The sequence below is a fragment of the Stegodyphus dumicola genome, chromosome 5 (genome assembly GCF_044657685.1).
Source record: "Stegodyphus dumicola isolate Sdum_Otavi_A_Nest chromosome 5, ASM4465768v1".
NCBI lineage: Eukaryota > Metazoa > Arthropoda > Arachnida > Araneae > Eresidae > Stegodyphus > Stegodyphus dumicola.
The window spans coordinates 39,366,501-39,386,643 of NC_140772.1; the positions used below are offsets into that span (position 1 = coordinate 39,366,501).

The 20,143-nt window shown below is 30.9% G+C and overlaps 1 protein-coding gene across 5 annotated transcripts in view; it reads left to right on the top strand.

Moving 5' to 3' along the window:
* The first annotated feature begins 1,417 nt into the window (after positions 1–1,417).
* Positions 1,418–20,143, top strand: part of LOC118183855 (actin nucleation-promoting factor WAS-like) — a 54,634-nt gene continuing 35,908 nt past the window's right edge. For 4 of the 5 annotated variants that reach the window (XR_015041103.1, XR_015041104.1, XM_085816592.1 and 1 more), the window contains exons 1-7: positions 1,418–1,571; positions 1,972–2,088; positions 11,493–11,633; positions 11,727–11,813; positions 12,242–12,341; positions 16,106–16,162; positions 19,296–19,407. Coding sequence is in view for 3 of the 5 variants with exons in the window: in XM_085816592.1 (XP_085672718.1) it covers positions 1,978–2,088; positions 11,493–11,633; positions 11,727–11,813; positions 12,242–12,341; positions 16,106–16,162; positions 19,296–19,407 (608 nt within the window). In the remaining 2 variants the exon portion in view is untranslated. The remainder of the gene's footprint in view (positions 1,572–1,971; positions 2,089–11,492; positions 11,634–11,726; positions 11,814–12,241; positions 12,342–16,105; positions 16,163–19,295; positions 19,408–20,143) is intronic. The other variant, XM_085816591.1, reaches the window with a different exon arrangement.

Below are 20,143 nucleotides of genomic sequence, written 5' to 3' on the forward strand. Positions count from 1 at the left end.
ACGTCTCTTTATCTCTGAATTGATGTCATAATTAAGAATTAGGATACTTGGATTATTAATTTTTCCGATATCCTTGTGGAATTCTTGAAGATTTTAACTATTCTATTTAATTTTATGACGGTTGAATTCCATGACGGTTGTAATACCAAGTTCTTTTCGTATTTCTGCGTTTCGTATAAACCGAAGACATTTGGTAATGCACTTGTCGCATTTTGTAACTCCTGAGTTTTAAGTAGATTAGGAATACAGAAATATCTCCAGACAGGTCAAGAGAAGACTATTATGGGGCGGAACACGGTATTATAAATGAGTAATTTGTTTTCACTAACTAAAACGCTCTGTCGAGAAATTAAAGAATAATTAAAGGAGGAACTGAATCTATGTAGTATGGGTATATAACTCACGTGAAATAATAAAAGAACAATGACACCGATTTCAGGGTGATAAGTTTAAGTTCTTTAAGTTTTCTTTTATTGGAAGCTTTTGGTTGCTATGAGCTTCAAGTGAACTTTATCATTAATTAACATTTACAGAATTAGCACACATGTAACCCTAATAATCATCATCTTCCAAAAACGTTGCATTACCACCACTCAGTTCATTAAAAATGTAATTTCAAAATACCACACAGGGCGCATTTCGTTAATAATCCTACTTTTTTAAAAGCTGAAATAGTTATCCAGTGTTTAAATCAAAACATAAATAAAACACTGAAGATGTACTCTCGAACTCAAAAGGTTCCAAGGCTTGCCCTAGCACCCTAGCAAAGAAAAAAATGATGTCATTAAAAGGCGCATCTGTTCCCAAGGTGGTTAGAAATTGTTCACTTACGCGTCAAAATAAACTATCCTAAAGACGCACGGATCCTACAGATTAATGCACATGTTCTAAAGTATTATTTGTCATTAGCTAATTTACGTTTGAAAATAAGTTTGGATCTTAAATATAACATCACTTATATAAATTACAAATATTCTTTAATAAGCCTACTACACGCAGATTCTAAAAGTTGTTTGGTTGCCATTCCCAAGACTAAAAAATAATCGTAGTGGTCGAAAAACATAAGGCAAATAAAATTAAATGAAAATATGCATAAAATAGAAACTACATAACATCTGAAATACAACAGAATCTCCTCGTCTGTTCCCGAGGATGAATTTTTTTCCCACAGCCTTGCTTCAACACAGACTATGGCTGCGCGGTGCGGCGTTTTTGCTGAAATGCCCTCCGAACACTTATTTTTCAGTGAAATTAAAAATATTCAAGCAGACACATATTTTAGGCCTAACAGTCTATTATAAATGTAAATGAATGAATGTAAGTTTTTTTAATTGGATATTTTGGTCATCAATTATTGAGGCAGTAGCAAATGGAAAACACCTATTTTGCTAGCAGATAACAGTTTTCTTTGTGACACTGCGCGCGCTGTTGAAAACGGAATCAATCAAGAAATGACATTGGGAAGGATTTGAAGTGAAATGGAAATTATCAGAGCGTAAACAGATGTCTTGTTTAAGTCCGTACGTGTTGTCGTAGGAAGTACCTTCTGTATTGGGTCGCTGAATTAAATTGTAAGTTTCTTCTTGCAGTTTAAGTTTCTTTTTTTCTTTCTGTTGTTAAGCGTATAAATGTATTTATGTTAAAATTAGAATGTTAAGTCCATTTCTGTGTAATAATTTGATATGTGATCGTCAGTGGGCGTTTTTAACTTTGTTTATTTCAAATGTAAAGTAATGAAATTGTGATTTTTTTACAGTTCACACTGACTGAACATATTATAATTCTTTATTCGTAGTTAGTTTATTTTGAAAATTGAAAAAAAAAAAAGTTTCTTGATAATGGTCGACTGACTTTCTACAGAGCTTAAAATTAGATTTCTTTACATTGATTTTTATATCTCTTGAATTAGATTTATCTGTTAATTCGTTGTACTCGGTCTTTATTTTAATTTTTTTCTTATTATTATTTTAGGAACTAATGAGACCTAACATGTCAGCAGAATCCAAAAGGCCACAGAGTGCGCCATCCACCCTTTTAACTCAAGAGGAGAATCAGATGGTTTTCCGTTCTCTCGGACAGCATTGCATCGTAATACTTTTTTTCTTATGTTTCAGATATTTTGTTTAACTCTAACTCTTTCATATCGAAATTGCCCCAAACGCCCAAGCATTCAGACAGCATTGGGTCACCCGAACACCTGAATAATTTCCTATTTAGTGCTTTCTCTCATCACGTTCCTTCATTGCTCATTGCTTTCAGGAGTTGTTAAATAACATGTCAATCATTCTTTTCAAGCGACTAAAAGTAGTGCTGTAATTTTAATGCTCTTTTTCCTATGTTTAGCTATTGATATCAAAGTTGGTCTATTCATTAAGTTGCAATTCCATCCCAAAGGGGAACTTCACACAGGGTGAAAGCATCCAAGAAAAAAGTTGTTGCTATACTTAAGTAGGTTTTTGTTAGCACTGTAGTATTCAGTTTGTCATGGGGGAAGGAAAAGCATTCCAACAGAAATTTGTATACACGGGCATTTTTTATGTTTGAGGAAAAGAGATTTGGTCCTCTGGAAAAAGTGCAGAATTGCTGACTGCTTTGCGCATTTCTCAAAATCGCCAACTTGAAGATATAAAGTTGAAGAATTGCACAAACTCGGTATCAATGCAGACATCGACCTATTTTCACTTAAAAAAGCATCAGAGATTTGCACACTTCGTCGATTTTGTCTATGTACACATCCATACGTTCCATATAAGTGGGTGATTCTGCATCGGTTTGAAAATAAGTTGAAGAATTGCACAAACTTGGTATCCATCTACACGTCGACCTATTTTCACTTAAAAAAATCAGAGAATTGCAGAAACTTTGCATTGCACACTCCTTTAACTTTGTCCATGTACAGATCGATACGCGCCTTTTAAGTGGGCGATTCTGCATTTTACCCTGGTGCTCTCTTGATGCGAAACTGTCAGAGATGTGATGAAATTTATTTTGGTACTTTCTGATTATTCACAGCCTCCTGAAAACTATTCACTAGGCAGTGCACTTTGTTGCCAAAGTAGCAACCTATAACATCACCAAAATATATTTATGTGCCAACTCAGGTATGCACACCTGTGCAGCAAATGAGCATGGATTTACACTTTTCAAATTCTGTGGTCATTTTTCTCATTAATGTTTGTACTGATTAGTCGTTGCATTCTTTCCCCTGAGACAGTGAAGTTTACCAGCTGTTGAAAAAGAAAGCATTGCATTTCTTCAGAAATATGGCTGGAAATGCACTAGGAAAAATTGCAAGCAATGTGAATCAAAAACTGGTTTGAAGATAGCCGTATCTTGTCTATAACAGCTAGCTACTTCATTTATTATTGCCGAAAGAAGTTGTCAGTGAATTTACATGAAGAAGAAAGGGAATTCCCAAATACAACTACAGTCAAAAGTCGTTAATCCGGACTCGTCGGGACTTCGGCGATTCCGGATTATCGATTTTTCCGGATTATAGATCATCAGTTTAAATCTGGTAAGATGGCATGCAAAAATTACAAAATTAAAAATATGAAACCGTAATTTATGAAATAAAGAACAATTATGATCTAAAGGGTATCAAAATTTACAAAAAGAAAAAGCTTAATATTTATTTGTTTACTTTATTAAACATTTCCTTCAATGTAAGTTGCTTCGTTTCATGTGATAATACTTTCTCTTTAATTCTATTAAACAGACATAATTTCTTGTTTAGTTACAAAGTTCCGCTGTTCAAGTCCTATAATTGCTGTGTTGAGAATACCGACTAATTTGTCAATCGAAATGTTTTCGTTTTCAATAACCTCTGGGTCACTTTCTTCACTATCGGAAGCGAATTATAATGACGAGGAACTTGATTTAAATCATATCAAAGACGAGGAACTTGATTTAAATCATATCAAAGACGGAGTACATCGAGACGAAATACTAAACTTAGTACGGAATTATAATCCAAATAAAATAAAAACATCTGCTCTGAAGATAAGGATAGTGTTGACAGATCAACTTCCAATCCGCCGTGTGAAATTCATAAACAGATTTCGGATTTCAAAACATACTTTCGCTTTGTAGATACAAATTACATATTAGTAAATATATATTGGAAATTCTATTTGACATAATCTTTCTAATCTATCATAATCTAATAATGACGTTTCTGCCCCCACCTCTGCCGCAGAGCAGCGTGAAATTGATAAACAGATTTCGGATTTCAAAACATACTTTCGCTTTGTAGTAAATATATATCGGAAATTCTATTTGACATAATCGAAAGTTCAAGCTTACTTTCATAAAATTGCTCTAACAGTCTGCAAAAAATAATAAGCCGGATCCAATTCGAAGATTAAGGAACAATGCAATCTGCTACATTAACTGAATTAGATAACTTTAGCTTAGCGTATAACTCCGTTAAACATTAAACGCGCATGCGCACAAACATATTCGCAGCCGTAAGGGTCTTACGCGCTCTCGTAAACGCCTGTGCGCATGCGTGAACGCGAAGCATGCGCAGAAAGTTTGTAGCTTTGAGGTCCGGATTATAGATCATTCCGGATTATGGGTGTCCGAATTAACGACTTTTGACTGTATAGGTTGATATAATTACCTCTGATGGTACTGTTCCATTAGAGCGCCTTCAATTAAAAATGCATCACTTTTTTTTTGCTGCCAATTCTCGCGAAGTATAAAATTATAGAGTTCAAAAGAATAAATAAAAAAAAAATAATAATAATAATAATAATAATAATTCTAGAAAAAATAATTTTTTTTAAAAAAAATTTCTTGATTCTTAGAGAAAATAAATTTTTCTTTTTAATTTTGTAACTTAGAATATTCTACACACAAATAAAAATAAAAATAAATAAAAATAAATAAATAAATAATAAAAAAAAAACTAAACAGGTGGCATAAAATTATGAATATCATTCAATATTGCAGAAACATTTTGAGTTTTTGAATATAATCAATGTCACATAAATTCTATTACATATGATGGTAAAATCCTAGGAGAGCCTACGCCCTTGGTGACAAACTGGGAAAGTGCAGAATCACCCACTGCTTTGTGCATTTCTCAAAATCGCCAGCTTGAAAATAACAAGTCAAAAAATTGCACAAACTCGGTATCCATGTACACATCGAACTATTTCACTTAAAAAAAATATCCCAGAATTGCACAAACTTGTCATTGCATGCTCCCTTTATTCATGTACACATCGATATGCTCCATATAAGTAAGCGTGCCAAGGCTGTGCTAGGATCCAACCAATATGATTCTAAATGGTGGCCAGCAGTGCCCTGCTGACATTTATTTCTCCATTTAGCACTGCCTCACAATCACTTCACAGTTTGTTTATGGCATCCAGTTTTGGATCCTACAAAATTATAGCTATGATTTACAGTGAAATGTTCATACCCAGCATTTCTTAGTTCTTGCTTATATCCTTCTCAGCAGTCTGAAAATATAATGCCGCCATCCGTGATGTTTTCTTGAATGGTAGTCATCAATGTCGTAGCACAACAATCAGGATCAGCGACCAGAAAGCACTCTTTGTTTTACTGGCACAAATTCCCAAATACCCATTGTTACAGAAGAATACTGTCATATTATGGCTCATTTCTAATTAAAGTTTGCAAAATTCAATCAACATCTTGACACTACAGATAGATGAAAAGAATGGCATTGATAGAAGTAAGACGCAAGCCTTCAAACCATGTTTTGGTTCCGAGTCCCCCCCCCTTTTTTTTCACAGCAAGAACATACATAACAATGTCGTATAGGAGTTTGAGTCAAAAGTTAACTTCATTGGATGATTATGAGATCAAAGTCTGGTGCTATGAATTATTCCTTTATCCTGAAAGAATCTTATGGTAGCTCTTCTAGCTATTAGAATAATAAAACTAGAATTCTCGAACCACGATATTTCAAATGTTAAATTCTCAAGCGAAGATATGTGGCGGGGTTGTTGGCGCATTTTTAACTGATGCCACTCTCATTAAGAAAATATTTTGTATAAAGTATTATTAAGATTATTAAAGCAAAAAAAGTGTGTAAAATACCAAATGGGATAGCTACAATTTACCTCTAATGCTGTATCATTATAATAACGAGGCAGTTTGACACTATACAAGCTCTTTTTGAGTGATCATGATTTTGGTATCAAATTTATGATTTTTTTTTAAAGTGAAAAATGGAGTACTATGTGTGTGAGGAGAATGAGAGCATGCAGTGCTAAGTTGTGTGCAATGGTGAATTTGTGCAGCTCTTTGATTTTTTAAGTGAAAACGGATTGTTGTGTACATGGAGGAGCTACAATAAAGGTCAAATATATTATGGATGTTTGTTGTATTTTTAATTTTGTTAATTGTTTTTTATTCTTAGTGTGTAATATCCTTGCTGGTAACCTTTTATGCCTCATTTTCAAAACAAGTAGCAGCCATTTCTTATCAGATTGTTTCTTTCAATACTGGCATACAATTACATAGAATTTTATGCCTTAAGGCCATTTGCGGTAATTAAGTCAATTAGGATGCAATCACAACACTCACCCGAAGGTAAAAATGTAGAAAAGTCAAAGTCAAGGGTTAAACTCATCAATCCTAGTGAGAATGCACTAGCGAAGTAAAGCACTGCAATTTTACATAATTTCTGAGTAAGCTTTCATACGAATTGAAATAGTTCTTGCATTTAAATTTGTATTCCAAATTAAGATTTAACTTGAAATTAATGTAGATAATTACTAAGAGAACTAGACTTTTGGGTTGATCTTTACATTATGGTAACTTGGCGATTTTTTGGCGAAAATTTGGCGACCAACTCTCCTACAGCAACCCTCTATTTTTTTTCCCCCGCCGCCATTTTGTCTTCACGAAGTAAAGACATGTTTCTTTTCTTTTTATCTCCTGAACACTTCTTCCAACAATCTACTAGCCGAATTACACTTATGCTAGAAATTTTATCAAACAAAACTGCTTAATCATGACAAATATTCACTGCAAAATTAGGAAAAACTGCACAATACCATTCTCCTTACGCATTTTTCAAAATAACACATACACATAAACCATGTACACGCCGACTTATTTTTACTTAAAAAAACATCCCAGAATTGCACAAAAATGGCATTGCGCACACTCTTCACTATATCCATGTACACTGCTTTTTTCTCATAAATTACAAAAATTTCACGAAAATACATGACAATTTTCTCAATCTTTAAACCCGGTAAAAAGAACATATATGAAATTACCTGATCGCGAAAAAGTATTTACCCTTTACAAATATGAACATTTCCACATATAAAATAAATAAAATATCCAAAAACTTTTACCTCTAAATCATCTATTACATTATACACGTCACCAACGAATTCATACCGCAAGCATTACAAATACTTAGTATCAAATATTTAAATTATTTCCATGCACGTTTATTTCAACTTAAACGTATACCAAATTCCTACAAGCATAAAATTCACAAAATAACTATCATTTCATTAAAATATCACTAAACCATGTACACGTCGACTTATTTTTACTTAAAAAAACATCCCAGAATTGCACAAAAATGGCATTGCGCACACTCTTCACTATATCCATGTACACTGCTTTTTTCTCATAAATTAAAAAAATTTCACAAAAATACATGACAATTTTCTCCATCTTTAAACCCGGTAAAAAGAACATATATGAAATTACATGATCGCGAAAAAGTATTTACCCTTTACAAATATGAACATTTTCACATATAAAATAAATAAAATATCCAAAAACTTTTACCTCTAAATCATCTATTACATTATACACGTCACCAACGAATTCATACCGCAAGCATTACAAATACTTAGTATCAAATATTTAAATTATTTCCATGCACGTTTATTTCAACTTAAACGTATACCAAATTCCTACAAGCATAAAATTCACAAAATAACTATCATTTCATTAAAATATCACTAAACCATGTACACGTCGACTTATTTTTACTTAAAAAAACATCCCAGAATTGCACAAAAATGGCATTGCGCACACTCTTCACTATATCCATGTACACTGCTTTTTTCTCATAAATTAAAAAAATTTCACAAAAATACATGACAATTTTCTCCATCTTTAAACCCGGTAAAAAGAACATATATGAAATTACATGATCGCGAAAAAGTATTTACCCTTTACAAATATGAACATTTTCACATATAAAATAAATAGAATATCCAAAAACTTTTACCTCTAAATCATCTATTACATTATACACGTCACCAATGAATTCATACCTCAAGCATTACAAATACTTAATATCAAATATTTAAATTATTTCCATGCACGTTTATTTCAACTTAAATGTATACCAAATTCCTACAAACATAAAATTCACAAACTATCATTTCATTAAAATATAATTAAATTCAAAAACACTACTTAAAATATAAATGAGCACATACATTAAATTAATAAAAATTACCTTACAATCCTAATTACTTTAAACTAAATCATTGCTAATAACAATTTTCCCAATAATACCAAATTCCTTTCCACCTTACATTTACAACAATGCATAAAAATAATATCCTCAAATAATTAAAAATACTAACTTACCTAATCTTCTTCAGAATCTTGATTACGTGGCGGATACACTTTTCTTACTTCTGTTTCAGAATCTTTAAAATCATACTTATCTTTCAAAGCAAGATACCAGGTAAAATAAATAACATAATAAAACATCGTTATTTCTCTCTCGCACAACCTTAAAAAACATTTATTACTATCCTTTTCAATACCACTAAGTACCCATTTCGAATTCATTTTAGTTACGGCCATGGGATCCAAAAATTCACAAACACTATTTCACACAACACAGAATAAAGCCAAATACAAAATTGCCAGATTTTTTCCCGATTAAAGAACAGTAATTCGTCCATTAATATCACATAACATATCCCATGATCTCTCATTTCCCTCACACAAAATAATGCGTAATCAGAACTGAATACTACTCACATTCTTAACAAAGTCTAACTAACCTAATCTTCTTTACATGGTGGATACACTTTTATTATGGATTCAATAAAATTACTGAACTTTCCGAATTACTTTTCCGAATTTGATAGAATTTCATAAAAAAAAAATTCTCTCTATCACATCTACAATTCACTTTAGACAGCGCCATACAATCCCAAAATTATTCAACCCTACTTCACACAACACACAGTGAAGCTTAATACAAAATAATATACATCCACAGATACTTGTCCAAATTCCCCCCTTTTCCGATTAAAGAACCGTAATTCGTCCATTAATATCACATGACATATCCCATGATCTCTCATTTTCCCCACACAAAATAATGCGTAATCGGAACTGAGTACTGCTCACATTATTACCAAAGTCCCAGGTAGTAACCTTTATCGCCTCCAAAATGTCGCCAAACTACCAGTTACCATATTGTAAAGATCAACCGACTTTTGTAGCATACTTATGTGAGATGAGATCACTTGCGGTCATGTGATACGAACTGGCGAATCAGAATGTTGAACCGTGAAAGCATAGTAAATTATTAAATTAATGTCTTTTTACAACTTTTTTGTCTTTATTTATTGGCTTTTTACAAAATTTTAAACGATACTAAAATGTTTATGCCTTCAAAATAAAAAATTCTTAGAACTAACATTTGTTAAAATTTTTTATGTGTATATTGCATGTTGTCGCCATTTAAGTCTGCTTGGTGAGATTTGCGTCGTCAAAACGGAAAAGTACCCAATTTTCGTAGGGGTACCATAGAGTAAATGTTTACCAAAATATGTATTAAAAAACTTGACTGTAGGAAGGAAGTTAATCAAATCAACTTGATTGCAAAACAGTTACCATATTTGACGGCATATAAGATGCACCCTTATTAGACAGCCACACACAAGGAAAAAAAGTTCCAATAGTCCGCACGATAGCACAATAACTTAAAATGTGGTTTCTTTTAGTTCTTACGTTTCGTAAAAGCAAAATAAACAATCATTGAATGCAATTGCCAAACATATTTTTATTAAGAAAAGTTAACAAATGGCAAGCTATTTTGAACATGATATGTAAATTTCAGTAATGAATAAATGAATGAATGGCAAGCAATCAAACATAATACAAAATAAAGCAGAAACAACAAAAAACACAGATTCAAGGAAAACGTTGCCTATCATGAAATTAGACTTTAATCACTTTCAAAACCATAAAAATCCTTTTCACTATCATCATCATCGAAAATGAGAATATCGTCATCACTACTGTTTCTGTCATCGCCAGTATCACCTTCTTCGAATAATGCGTCGTCTTCTGTTCCGCCAAAAGCATTACTGATTCCACACTTCTTAAAGGACTTAACAATTACTTCAGCCTTTACGTCCTCCCAAGATCTTTTTACCCACTCGCACGCTTGTGAAATAGAGGGCCGCTTCATTCTACCTGAGGGTGTGATGTGGCTTTCCTATCCACTTGTTCCATCATTCTTGAACTTTTTCCTTAAATGGCTTATTCACCGATACATCTAAAGGCTGCAATTGGCTAGTCAGTCCACCAGGAATGACAACTATTTGGGTTTTTAATTCTCTCACTTTATTCTTTATGGTTTCAGTTCTATGAGCGCTAAACTGATCCAAAACCAAAAGAAAGGGTTTTCTTAAGAGTCCACCAGGTCGCCTCGCCCATACGTTCTGTAACCACAGTTTCATTCCAGCTTGGTTCATCCAGCCTTTCGGATGAACATGAACAATTACACCCATTGGAAGTTTCTCTTTCGGATGAGTTTTTCTTTTGAATATGAAAAACGGCGGTAGTTTTGTGCCATCAGCACAACATGTTAGAACTACCGTATATCGGGTTTTTTCATGACCTGTGGTTTTTATGGTTATTGATTTATACCCTTTAATACTCACAGTTTTGTTGAATGGTACATCAAATGTGAGTGGAATTTCATCTATATTTCCTATTTGACCGAGCTCGAAAGAAGTTTTCTTGCATGCATTTATAACAAACCTATGAGATACTAGTATTTTTCCTTCATAATCTGCTAGCATTTTCTGTGCAATAGTAGTTTTTGTGCACATTGATAAGCCTTGCATTTTCATGAACCTGTAGCACCAGCCTTCAGACCCTGAAAAGTTCTGAGTCCCATGTTTTTCTGCAAATCCTTTGGCCTCATTGATTATCATTTTGGTTGAAACACTTATCCCAGATTTCCTCTTATCTATCACCCACATTTTTACGGCATTTTCAAGTTCAGGCCAAGATGGAGCTGGGCATCGAAGGTTATGTTTTTGTAACCTGTATCCTTCACGTATAAGATGCAGGTAACTTTTTTGAGACGAAATTTAGGAAAAAAAGTGCGTCTTATATGCCGTCAAATATGGTAATTCATATTTGAATAATTTTGCTGCTTTTTACATTGCTGATTTTAAAAGCTGCATTACAACTCATCCTTTGAACTTATTTTATAGGCCCTAGCGACAGCTGTTGTGCAGCTCTTCTTGACCGAGGAACCCAATCATGCAACGTGGGTTAAAAAGAACTGTGGTGTGGTCTGTTTTGTCAGAGATGGTGATCGCCGATCATATTTCATTAAACTGTTTGATATGGATGTAAGTATTCTAGTACTCTCTTAGTTTTAAAAATACATGTGCTTTAAGACTAACTTATGGTAAAAGATTTAATCCTTCTTTTAAAATTTTTAGAAAAGTGCATGGATATGGGAGCAAGAACTATACAATCAATTTGTATATAAACAACCATGCCCTTTTTTTCACACTTTTGAAGCTGATGTAAGTAAATTTAGTGTATGCAAACTTTTTTTTTTGGTAAATAAATTTAATGTATATATTCTTTTATTTAGCTTGGTATTTTGTGTATGTGAATACATTAGAGTGAATTTACACTATGTAGAATTCTGCGATATATTTTTCATACATCATAATTTATTATTTTAAAGAAAATTCATATTATCTTTTAGTGAATGATAAAGTCATAAGATATATGATGAATTTTATAGCTTTTTTATAGTGCATAAAATGCGATATTAAGTCTATAAAATCTTTTTAATCTGATTTTTGATGTTTGATGTTTATTTTATCAAATAAGAAAGGCCCTATGTGACTATTTAGATATATATTTATGTAACTTTCTTAGTTATTTAAACTAATCTACTTTGATGTGTTTTCATGTTATAAATAAAAGTACTTTACTTTTTCAGAACTGTATGGCCGGTTTGAATTTTGCCAGTAATGAAGAAGCTCAAGATTTTAAAGCAGCAGTACAAAAGAAGCTGCAGGAACGAGAGAGAAGGAAGAGAGGTTGACATTCTTATTAAAACTAACTAATAATTTTATCTAAGTGAATTTGCAGTTGACTTCTTTTGAGAAAATTTTGATTTTCTTTAATTTTCTAGAAATTGAAGCTCATTAAACTAGATTTATGGCTGTTATTTAACATGTCACATATAATAAAGCATTACAACATTCCTCCAAACTCTGCAAAATACACATTTTCGTTATTATTTTTAGGCTATTTTGTTTGTCATATGGAAGAAATTTTTAGTCAGCATTCTAAAAGCTCTAGTAATTTTTTCTCATCCATTCTTTTGAATAAAATTCTATGCGAAGGCTCTTAAGCCGAGTAATGATATAGTAAATGATGATTTGTTGCATATCTTCACTCTTCTTTGCATTCTATTTTGTGAAGTGACTTCTTTAACATTTAAATATGTAACAGTATTACTTTTCCTCCCTTTTCTTTTATAGGAACAACTCACTATTACATTTTGTAAGCATAATTATTAATATTTTGGAAGCTTATTTCCATTTATTCCAGTTTTCTTTTAACAATATATTGAATTTCTAATATAGTCAGTTTCAGTGTTAATAATAACTGAGTGTTGTATCTCCTGCTTTTTTACATACTATGGAATGTTATCTAATGGTCATGATTATCTGTGGAGATACAGTAATAAAAAAAAAAAAAACATGGATAATTGAGAAGGGATCCTATGTATTATATCAAGGAAACTATTCGGACATTTTAAAGGAATGGTGCATTATTTTCTCTTATAAGACGAACTATTTTCTGTAGAAAAATACATGCTCCAACTTAGTACTTACAGTGAGAAAACAAACTGTGATCATCATCCGATTTTGATTGAAGTAAAATGTTTCTTAATGTAAAACTTCAATTCTTAGGTTGGTTGTTTTAAAAAACAAAGACGAAAAGGAATGATGCATTTTAAAAATTTTAATTGAAAATATTTACTTGGGGGGTGAGAATGCTTATTATGAGAGCTAAGAATAACACATCTGATGTTAAAAGTGAAATTTACCATTTTTCTTTCTGTAGAAAATTGTTTGATGTGTGTTGGCCAATAACAGAAAAGTTAGAGCATAATATTTACTTATTATTTTAGCTGTAACAAAGTTAGGTCAGAAATAATAACATAGAAAAATGTATCTTAAATTTAAATATTTTTGTTTCTTGTTCAAAACTGTAAGTAATATGCCTTTTATAAGGTGTAACATCCAATGTATGGTGAAGAATCCTTTCTGTGCAGTCTGGAAATTGCTGTATGCTACAGGCATAATTCAGTTAAATAACGTTAATTCAGTTAAATAATAAAAACTTCCTCAAGTTTTACCAAGTTTGGCATTTCTAGAAGAATATCTGTACGAGTATGACTACTTGCAGTTGCTATCATTCACTTTATTATATGTAGTATATATTCATTTCATTATACTAACTGAAGATAGACATTTATTTAGCTATATAAGCAACATTCTCTTATGCTTTGTAATTGTTAATACTAGTGTAATAATTAATAATAAATTATTTAAAATGTGTTAAGTGAATCAACATAATTTGCTTGAACATCACATTATGTAGTAAACAAGCAAAGTATTCTAATGCCAGTTTATTTTTTATAAATGTGCATGTATTCCATATGGGAAAAATATTTTAAATTACAGTTACAAAAATAGTCTGATTTTCAACATATATTTAATCGTAATTTTGCAGTCTTTGTAACGTTTCTATTAAATGTAGTAGTAGATGTTTTATAATTTGTTTTCTAATTAAATATTGAAAAAATGCCCCATGAATAGAGAAGAATTAAATCTAACAAATATCAAGACATCTGAAGGCAGCTGTTGATGAAAAATCTCTGAATTAATAAATCGTAGAAGCATTTTGCTATGTTTCTCATTTCCATGAATGTTTGATGAAGGCTTATTGAGTTTGCTGGGGTGTTTTAGTTTATCCCCATGTTCACCTGACCTTGCCTACTTAGGATTTTTATTTTTTAAAAGTTATTTTAAAATCTCCTGAATTTTGGAGACTGTCAAGTAATAGCTTGATGATTTCTTTTCTAGCAGTGGAGTCAAAATTTCAGAACAAAAAGAATTTTCTTGGAGAAAAATTTTCCATCTGCCAGAGAAATGGCAAAAGGCCATCGAACAAAATGGATTTTATTAAATAATACAGTACAAAGTCCGAAATCCAGACGTCCATTATCCTGAATGATCTAAAATCCGGACCTCAAAACCACCAACAACGATTTTCTCTATGCTTTGCGCATGCCCATTTGATTGCCCCTCCGCGCATAATAACACATCTGGAGAATCCCAATTCTTAATTTCGCTTCGACACTAAATAAAATACCTCATTATTGAAGAAACAATCATTTTAGCATAAATTTCTACAATCAATAATTTGGCTCTGTTGCTGGATATCTGCCTGGCACACATCTCAAACCGAAACATTCCACATAGATACATCGTTGATCTGACACCAACCTGGCGAATCATTATTTATTATACTTTCCTTTCATCACCGCATGTTTATCAAAACATGACAACTTGAGTAATGACTCATGTAGCGATGCCTAAACAATTTCTTTTATGTTAGTAATTTAATAATAAAGGACTATGGTGACCATTTATGTTCACATTACGCTTGGTGATAATTACAAATTTAAGTTAAATGCACTTAAAAATGTTGCTGAGGAAAAATTACTCTCTATATGCTAAAAATAGATTTTGTTGATGATCATAGACCAAAGATTTCATTTATGGCTATTTGAATTAAAAATAGCTGATTTGTTATACATAAACGCAGAAACAGCGTCGGGGCTCGTACGGCCACACCGGGTCGCAGAAATCAGGACCCACAGAGACTGCAAGATATCTAGCATCTGCCCTCAATAAGGCTTAAGTATATGTGGGAATTTATTTATTCAGAACTTTGATAAGCCTTAAGCATGTGCAAGAAATAGACATAAGTATAATAAATAACTAAACTAATACAATTCAAGCATAATTGCTACAGTGCGCGATTGAAGCAAGATCAAATTTAATGGAACAACTTGTCGTAAGTCGTCATACTCATGGTGCATCGCAGTGAAAAAAGTGACAGAGAAGTTACTGAAAATGAGAAAATTTCGATTGACAAGTTAGTCAAGTTCTCGAAATGGCAGTTACAGGACTTCAACAATGTAACTGATCATGAGATTATGTCTGTCTACAGAATTAAAGAGAAAGTATTAGCACAAAAAACAAAGCAACTTAAATAACTTAACATTGAAAGAAAAGTTTAATAGTGTAAACAAATAAATATTTTGCCCTCTTTTTTTTGTTTTTTTTTTGTAAATTTTGATACCCTTTAGATCATAAATACTTCATTATTTCATAAATCATGATTTCATATTTTTATTTTGATAGTTTCTACATGCCATCTTATTAGATTTAAACTGATGATCTAATATCTGGAATTGCGTAAGTCCAGACGAGTCCCGATTTCGGACTTTGAACTGTACAGATAAAAAATTGTTTTATCTGCATTGCTTAACAAAGATTTACATTTGATTTATCTTTGAAAAACAGCAGAATCTTCTGTGACATGATTAAATCATTTCAAAAATTAGAATTTTGAGTTAGTTTGCTGAAATATGAAATGGTTTAAATAATTAGAAAATATAAAAATAAATTTTATAAAAATATTATTTTTGTTATTAATCACTTTTCTAAGAAAGTGCTCTGGCCTTTTTTCTTGGTTTATATGTTCTTCATTCTTTCAGAAAAAAGGCGAGCTCAACAGAATGTTCAGCCTTCAAATGCTGGTATAATAGCAGCACGTGAGTTTTAAATTTTACATCTCCTTACTCAAATAAATTTTTGCCTATATTGGAAACAAAAAATAATAATGTGCATTTGACATACCATATTTCAAGTAATTTGCTGATTAAGTTAAAAAATATTTAAAATTTTCAAAATATTTAATTAATGCCTATATAAATATGATGTAATGATTATTTTCTAAAATTTAAAGTTTAATAGATTACTAAGTTTGAATTATATTTAATAATAAATGGTTTTTTTATTGTGGTTTAAAACACATCTAAATGTTTTTACTTTTGGATAAAAAATTTATTTGGAGAATAAAATATAATGCAGAATTATATAATATATATTTTAAAAAAAATTATGCAAATTGCAATGAAAGAAGTAAATTTTTGCAAAATGTGATAAAAAAGAAAATTGTATAAAGTATAAATATGTACTTATGCATGCATACCTGTAAAATCAGGGTTCGTACTGCCCTTAAGAGTCCTTAGGTTTTTTTAAATCAATTTTTGGTCCTTAAAAGTCCTTAGTTTCGGCCAAAATGAGTAGAAGGTCCTCAATTTTATTCATCAGAAATTTGTATGTTTTTAAGACTATCATTTTTAGTATGTATTAGCATTTTGGTGGAATATTTTTGGCGATTCACTGACAAATATGGTTATCTTTTGAATGGGTTATAATTTGGTTCTATTTCTAATATAAATGGTGGGATACTTAAGTTTCTGAGCAAGAAATGAAACAGGCATTTCAAAGTTATTTCATTTTTTTCTAATGAACGACTGTTCTCGTAAACAATCTTTTGCTTTTGGGGATGTGAAGTCTTTTATTAAATGGTTCTAAATTTGGTGACTTATCAACATTTTTGCAATTTTAAGATCAGCTTCATTAAAAAATTTTTACTTCTGAAATGTGTTGAAGAAAGAAACTGAATACATAAAGAGAAAGAAAATCATTCTTCAAAGATATATACAGTTACTATTATGTAAATTACCCAGTTGTTTATAATTTAAGCCTTTACTATAATTTCTCATTTTGATTTTCCTGACCAGATTGCAATCACTTTGACAGATTTAAATTGAGGTTTTTGGAGTGTAGGACAAAGTGTGTTTCTGATCTCCGCTTGTTTACTGCATTGGTTTCTGCCAGCTCTGATCATTTGTAATTATTCGTCTTTGGATTATCACTGCCGACATTTGAATTTGTTATGATGATAGAGTTCCTGAGCCAGTATAAATTAAAATTATATTGTATAGTTTTTGACCAGGAGTCTACAGAGTATTGTTTGAATTTGACTCTTCTTGTTGAATTACATCACCATGATCTGTAATTGATTTTGTTAGCATAAGAACATGCGTTTATGGTCTAAGTTCTTTTTAAGTAAGAGGCTTATTTAAACCTTTGTCAGACATAGCAATAATTTACTTCATGTCTGTGTGGGGATTTTGGAGTATTTAATTTTTACCAAATCAAATAAAGCCTCATAGGTGCATTGTGAAGAGTTTGGCAAGTTAGGAGATAAAGCACGCAGAGACTGAGAACATTGGTTTGCATACTGAGACAAATTTCTAATTGTTATAAAAGTGGTTTGCATACTGAGACAAATTTCTAATTGTTATAAAAGATGCTCAAAGAGAAGGAAATTGATATAAATTAGCCAAAATATCTGGGAAGGCTTCAAATTAAGAGGATGCATAAATATTTTGTAGAGTGTAATTGGTACAAAACATAATTTGTAGCTTTTAATGTGTAATTATCCTAATAGTGTTTAAGAATCAATGCCATAAATTACATATATTTTAAACTGTGAAATTTTATTAGATTGGGATTTTAATAGGGTTTTTTTAACCAATATTGTTAAATAAATAAATAAAATCTAATATAGTGGCCATGTAAATCCATAAGGACTAAGATTATCTAACTAGCTAAGCTAATTAAATTATTTATAACTAACTGCTTACCCTTAAAAATTATCTCTGCATATTAAAGGGAGTCATTACGTTTCATTTATTCTTTCCGTAGTCACAAGATAAAACTCAAAAATGTAAAATTCATGTAAAACTTATTCTTCGCATTTAGTGAGACTTGAAATAATACAAAACAACTTAATCATGCTTTGGTTTATTGGAACCTTAAAGTATATTACTGTGTTACAACCCTTGGAACTCTACAAGAAGCTACAAAACTAACTGCATCAGACAGAGCCCCAGTTAACTTTCAAAACTTGCCAACCGTACTTAGATTAGGCCTTTCAGGTTTGTTCAGACCAGGAGGTCTCTCTCTAGGCAAATAGCAGAGATGACAACAGCCAGTCTTTTGTTATGAAACATGCTGATTATGATTTTTACTTCTCATTTTAACCTATGCCACTTGACATGCTATTCAAACCTCTAGACTGAGCAAGAATGTGACAAAATGAGACAAAAAAATCAACATAAAGCCAACTGTTAGTAAAACGTAAATAAAATGTTGCTTATTTTCTTTCAGATATGTTCAACTATTATAAGTGTAAAATATTTAATGCTATTTGATAAATTTCATAAAGTTTATTTTATTCTCAAACTTATTAATAATTATGTTAATTATGTTTAATAATAATGCATCCTACGTACGAATCTATTTTATTTTTAAGTTGATATTACAAAAGTGAAGTTCAGGCATAGATAATATTTTTAATTGAATTTATTCAGTTCCCATTTGCTGACAGGTCCTTAATTTTTTTTTCATTAATGGTCCTTAAAAGTACTTAATTTCCATGTGCAGAAATGTGTGTGAACCCTGAAAATGTATGAAAAGTAAAATATAGTAAAATTGTTAAATGGAGTAGGAAGATAATCATAGAGTAAGCTGTAAACTATAATTATAATATTAAAAAAGGAACATATTTTTAGGAAGTGTCTTTTTTCCTTAATAATTGATATAAACCATAATATAATTATCATTATAGTATGTTTTGTATTGATAATATGTATCATTTTAAAAATTGTATGAAAGTAATTGATTTTTTTATTTAAAAATTGTAATATTTTCATAGTTAATATAGTTTTCATTATATCAATACAGTTTTATGTTTATATTAAATTATTATTTTATGTTTATATTTTTTATTGTACTAGGTTTTAATACATTTATTCATTATGTGTTTAGGAGCAAAGTCAGAATCTATGCAGTCACTCTCTAATGGAAGGGATGTAAGGCAAGAGAAAAGAAAGAAGAAGAAGCTTACAAAAGAAGATATCAGTAATCCTACTAATTTCACGTGAGTTTTAATGTTTTTTATAATCATGCGTAATAGTTTTCAGAATATTATGATTAGCTAAATGTATATTACTAAATTGCATTTGTGAGTATTAATAATGCTTTTATGATTTATATTTGAGAGGTTTCTCAAAATCGTATCAGAATAAGACGACGAAATTATTGTGAAATTGGCACACAAATAAGGAGAAAAACTTAAGAGAGGAATTCTTTTAAATAATCATATTTAAATATTTATGCATAATTAAGCATATTTAAATAATCCTTGGGCATATTCCTAAATAAAAAAAAATGCATCTTTATTTCACAGTCTTATGTTCTAAAACTGTATCTGTTTAGATCTACTGTGCCAAATTTGTAAGAAAAGATGAAACTTTTCTTACAAATGCATGTCTTGCATAAAATTTTAAGCTAATAGCATAAAATTAACGCAAACATTATTTTAATCAGGTGCTATAATAGAATGAAAAAAAAAATTAAAAGTAGCACAGAAATAAATTGCTCTGTCTAATAAAAAAAGAAGAGTCGGTTTCTCTCGAATTCTGGTGTCAAAAACTGCTATTTTATGTGAGTGTCTTCATTATTAAGCTTATCACAAAATACTATAATCTGTTTTGAAAAGTAAATGCCATTTTTGCTTTATTTGGTAAGTTAATTCCTTTTCAGGAATGTCCAAGTTCTAAGGAGACTATGCATCTAATTTTATAATAATTGTAATGAATTAAATGAAAACAAAC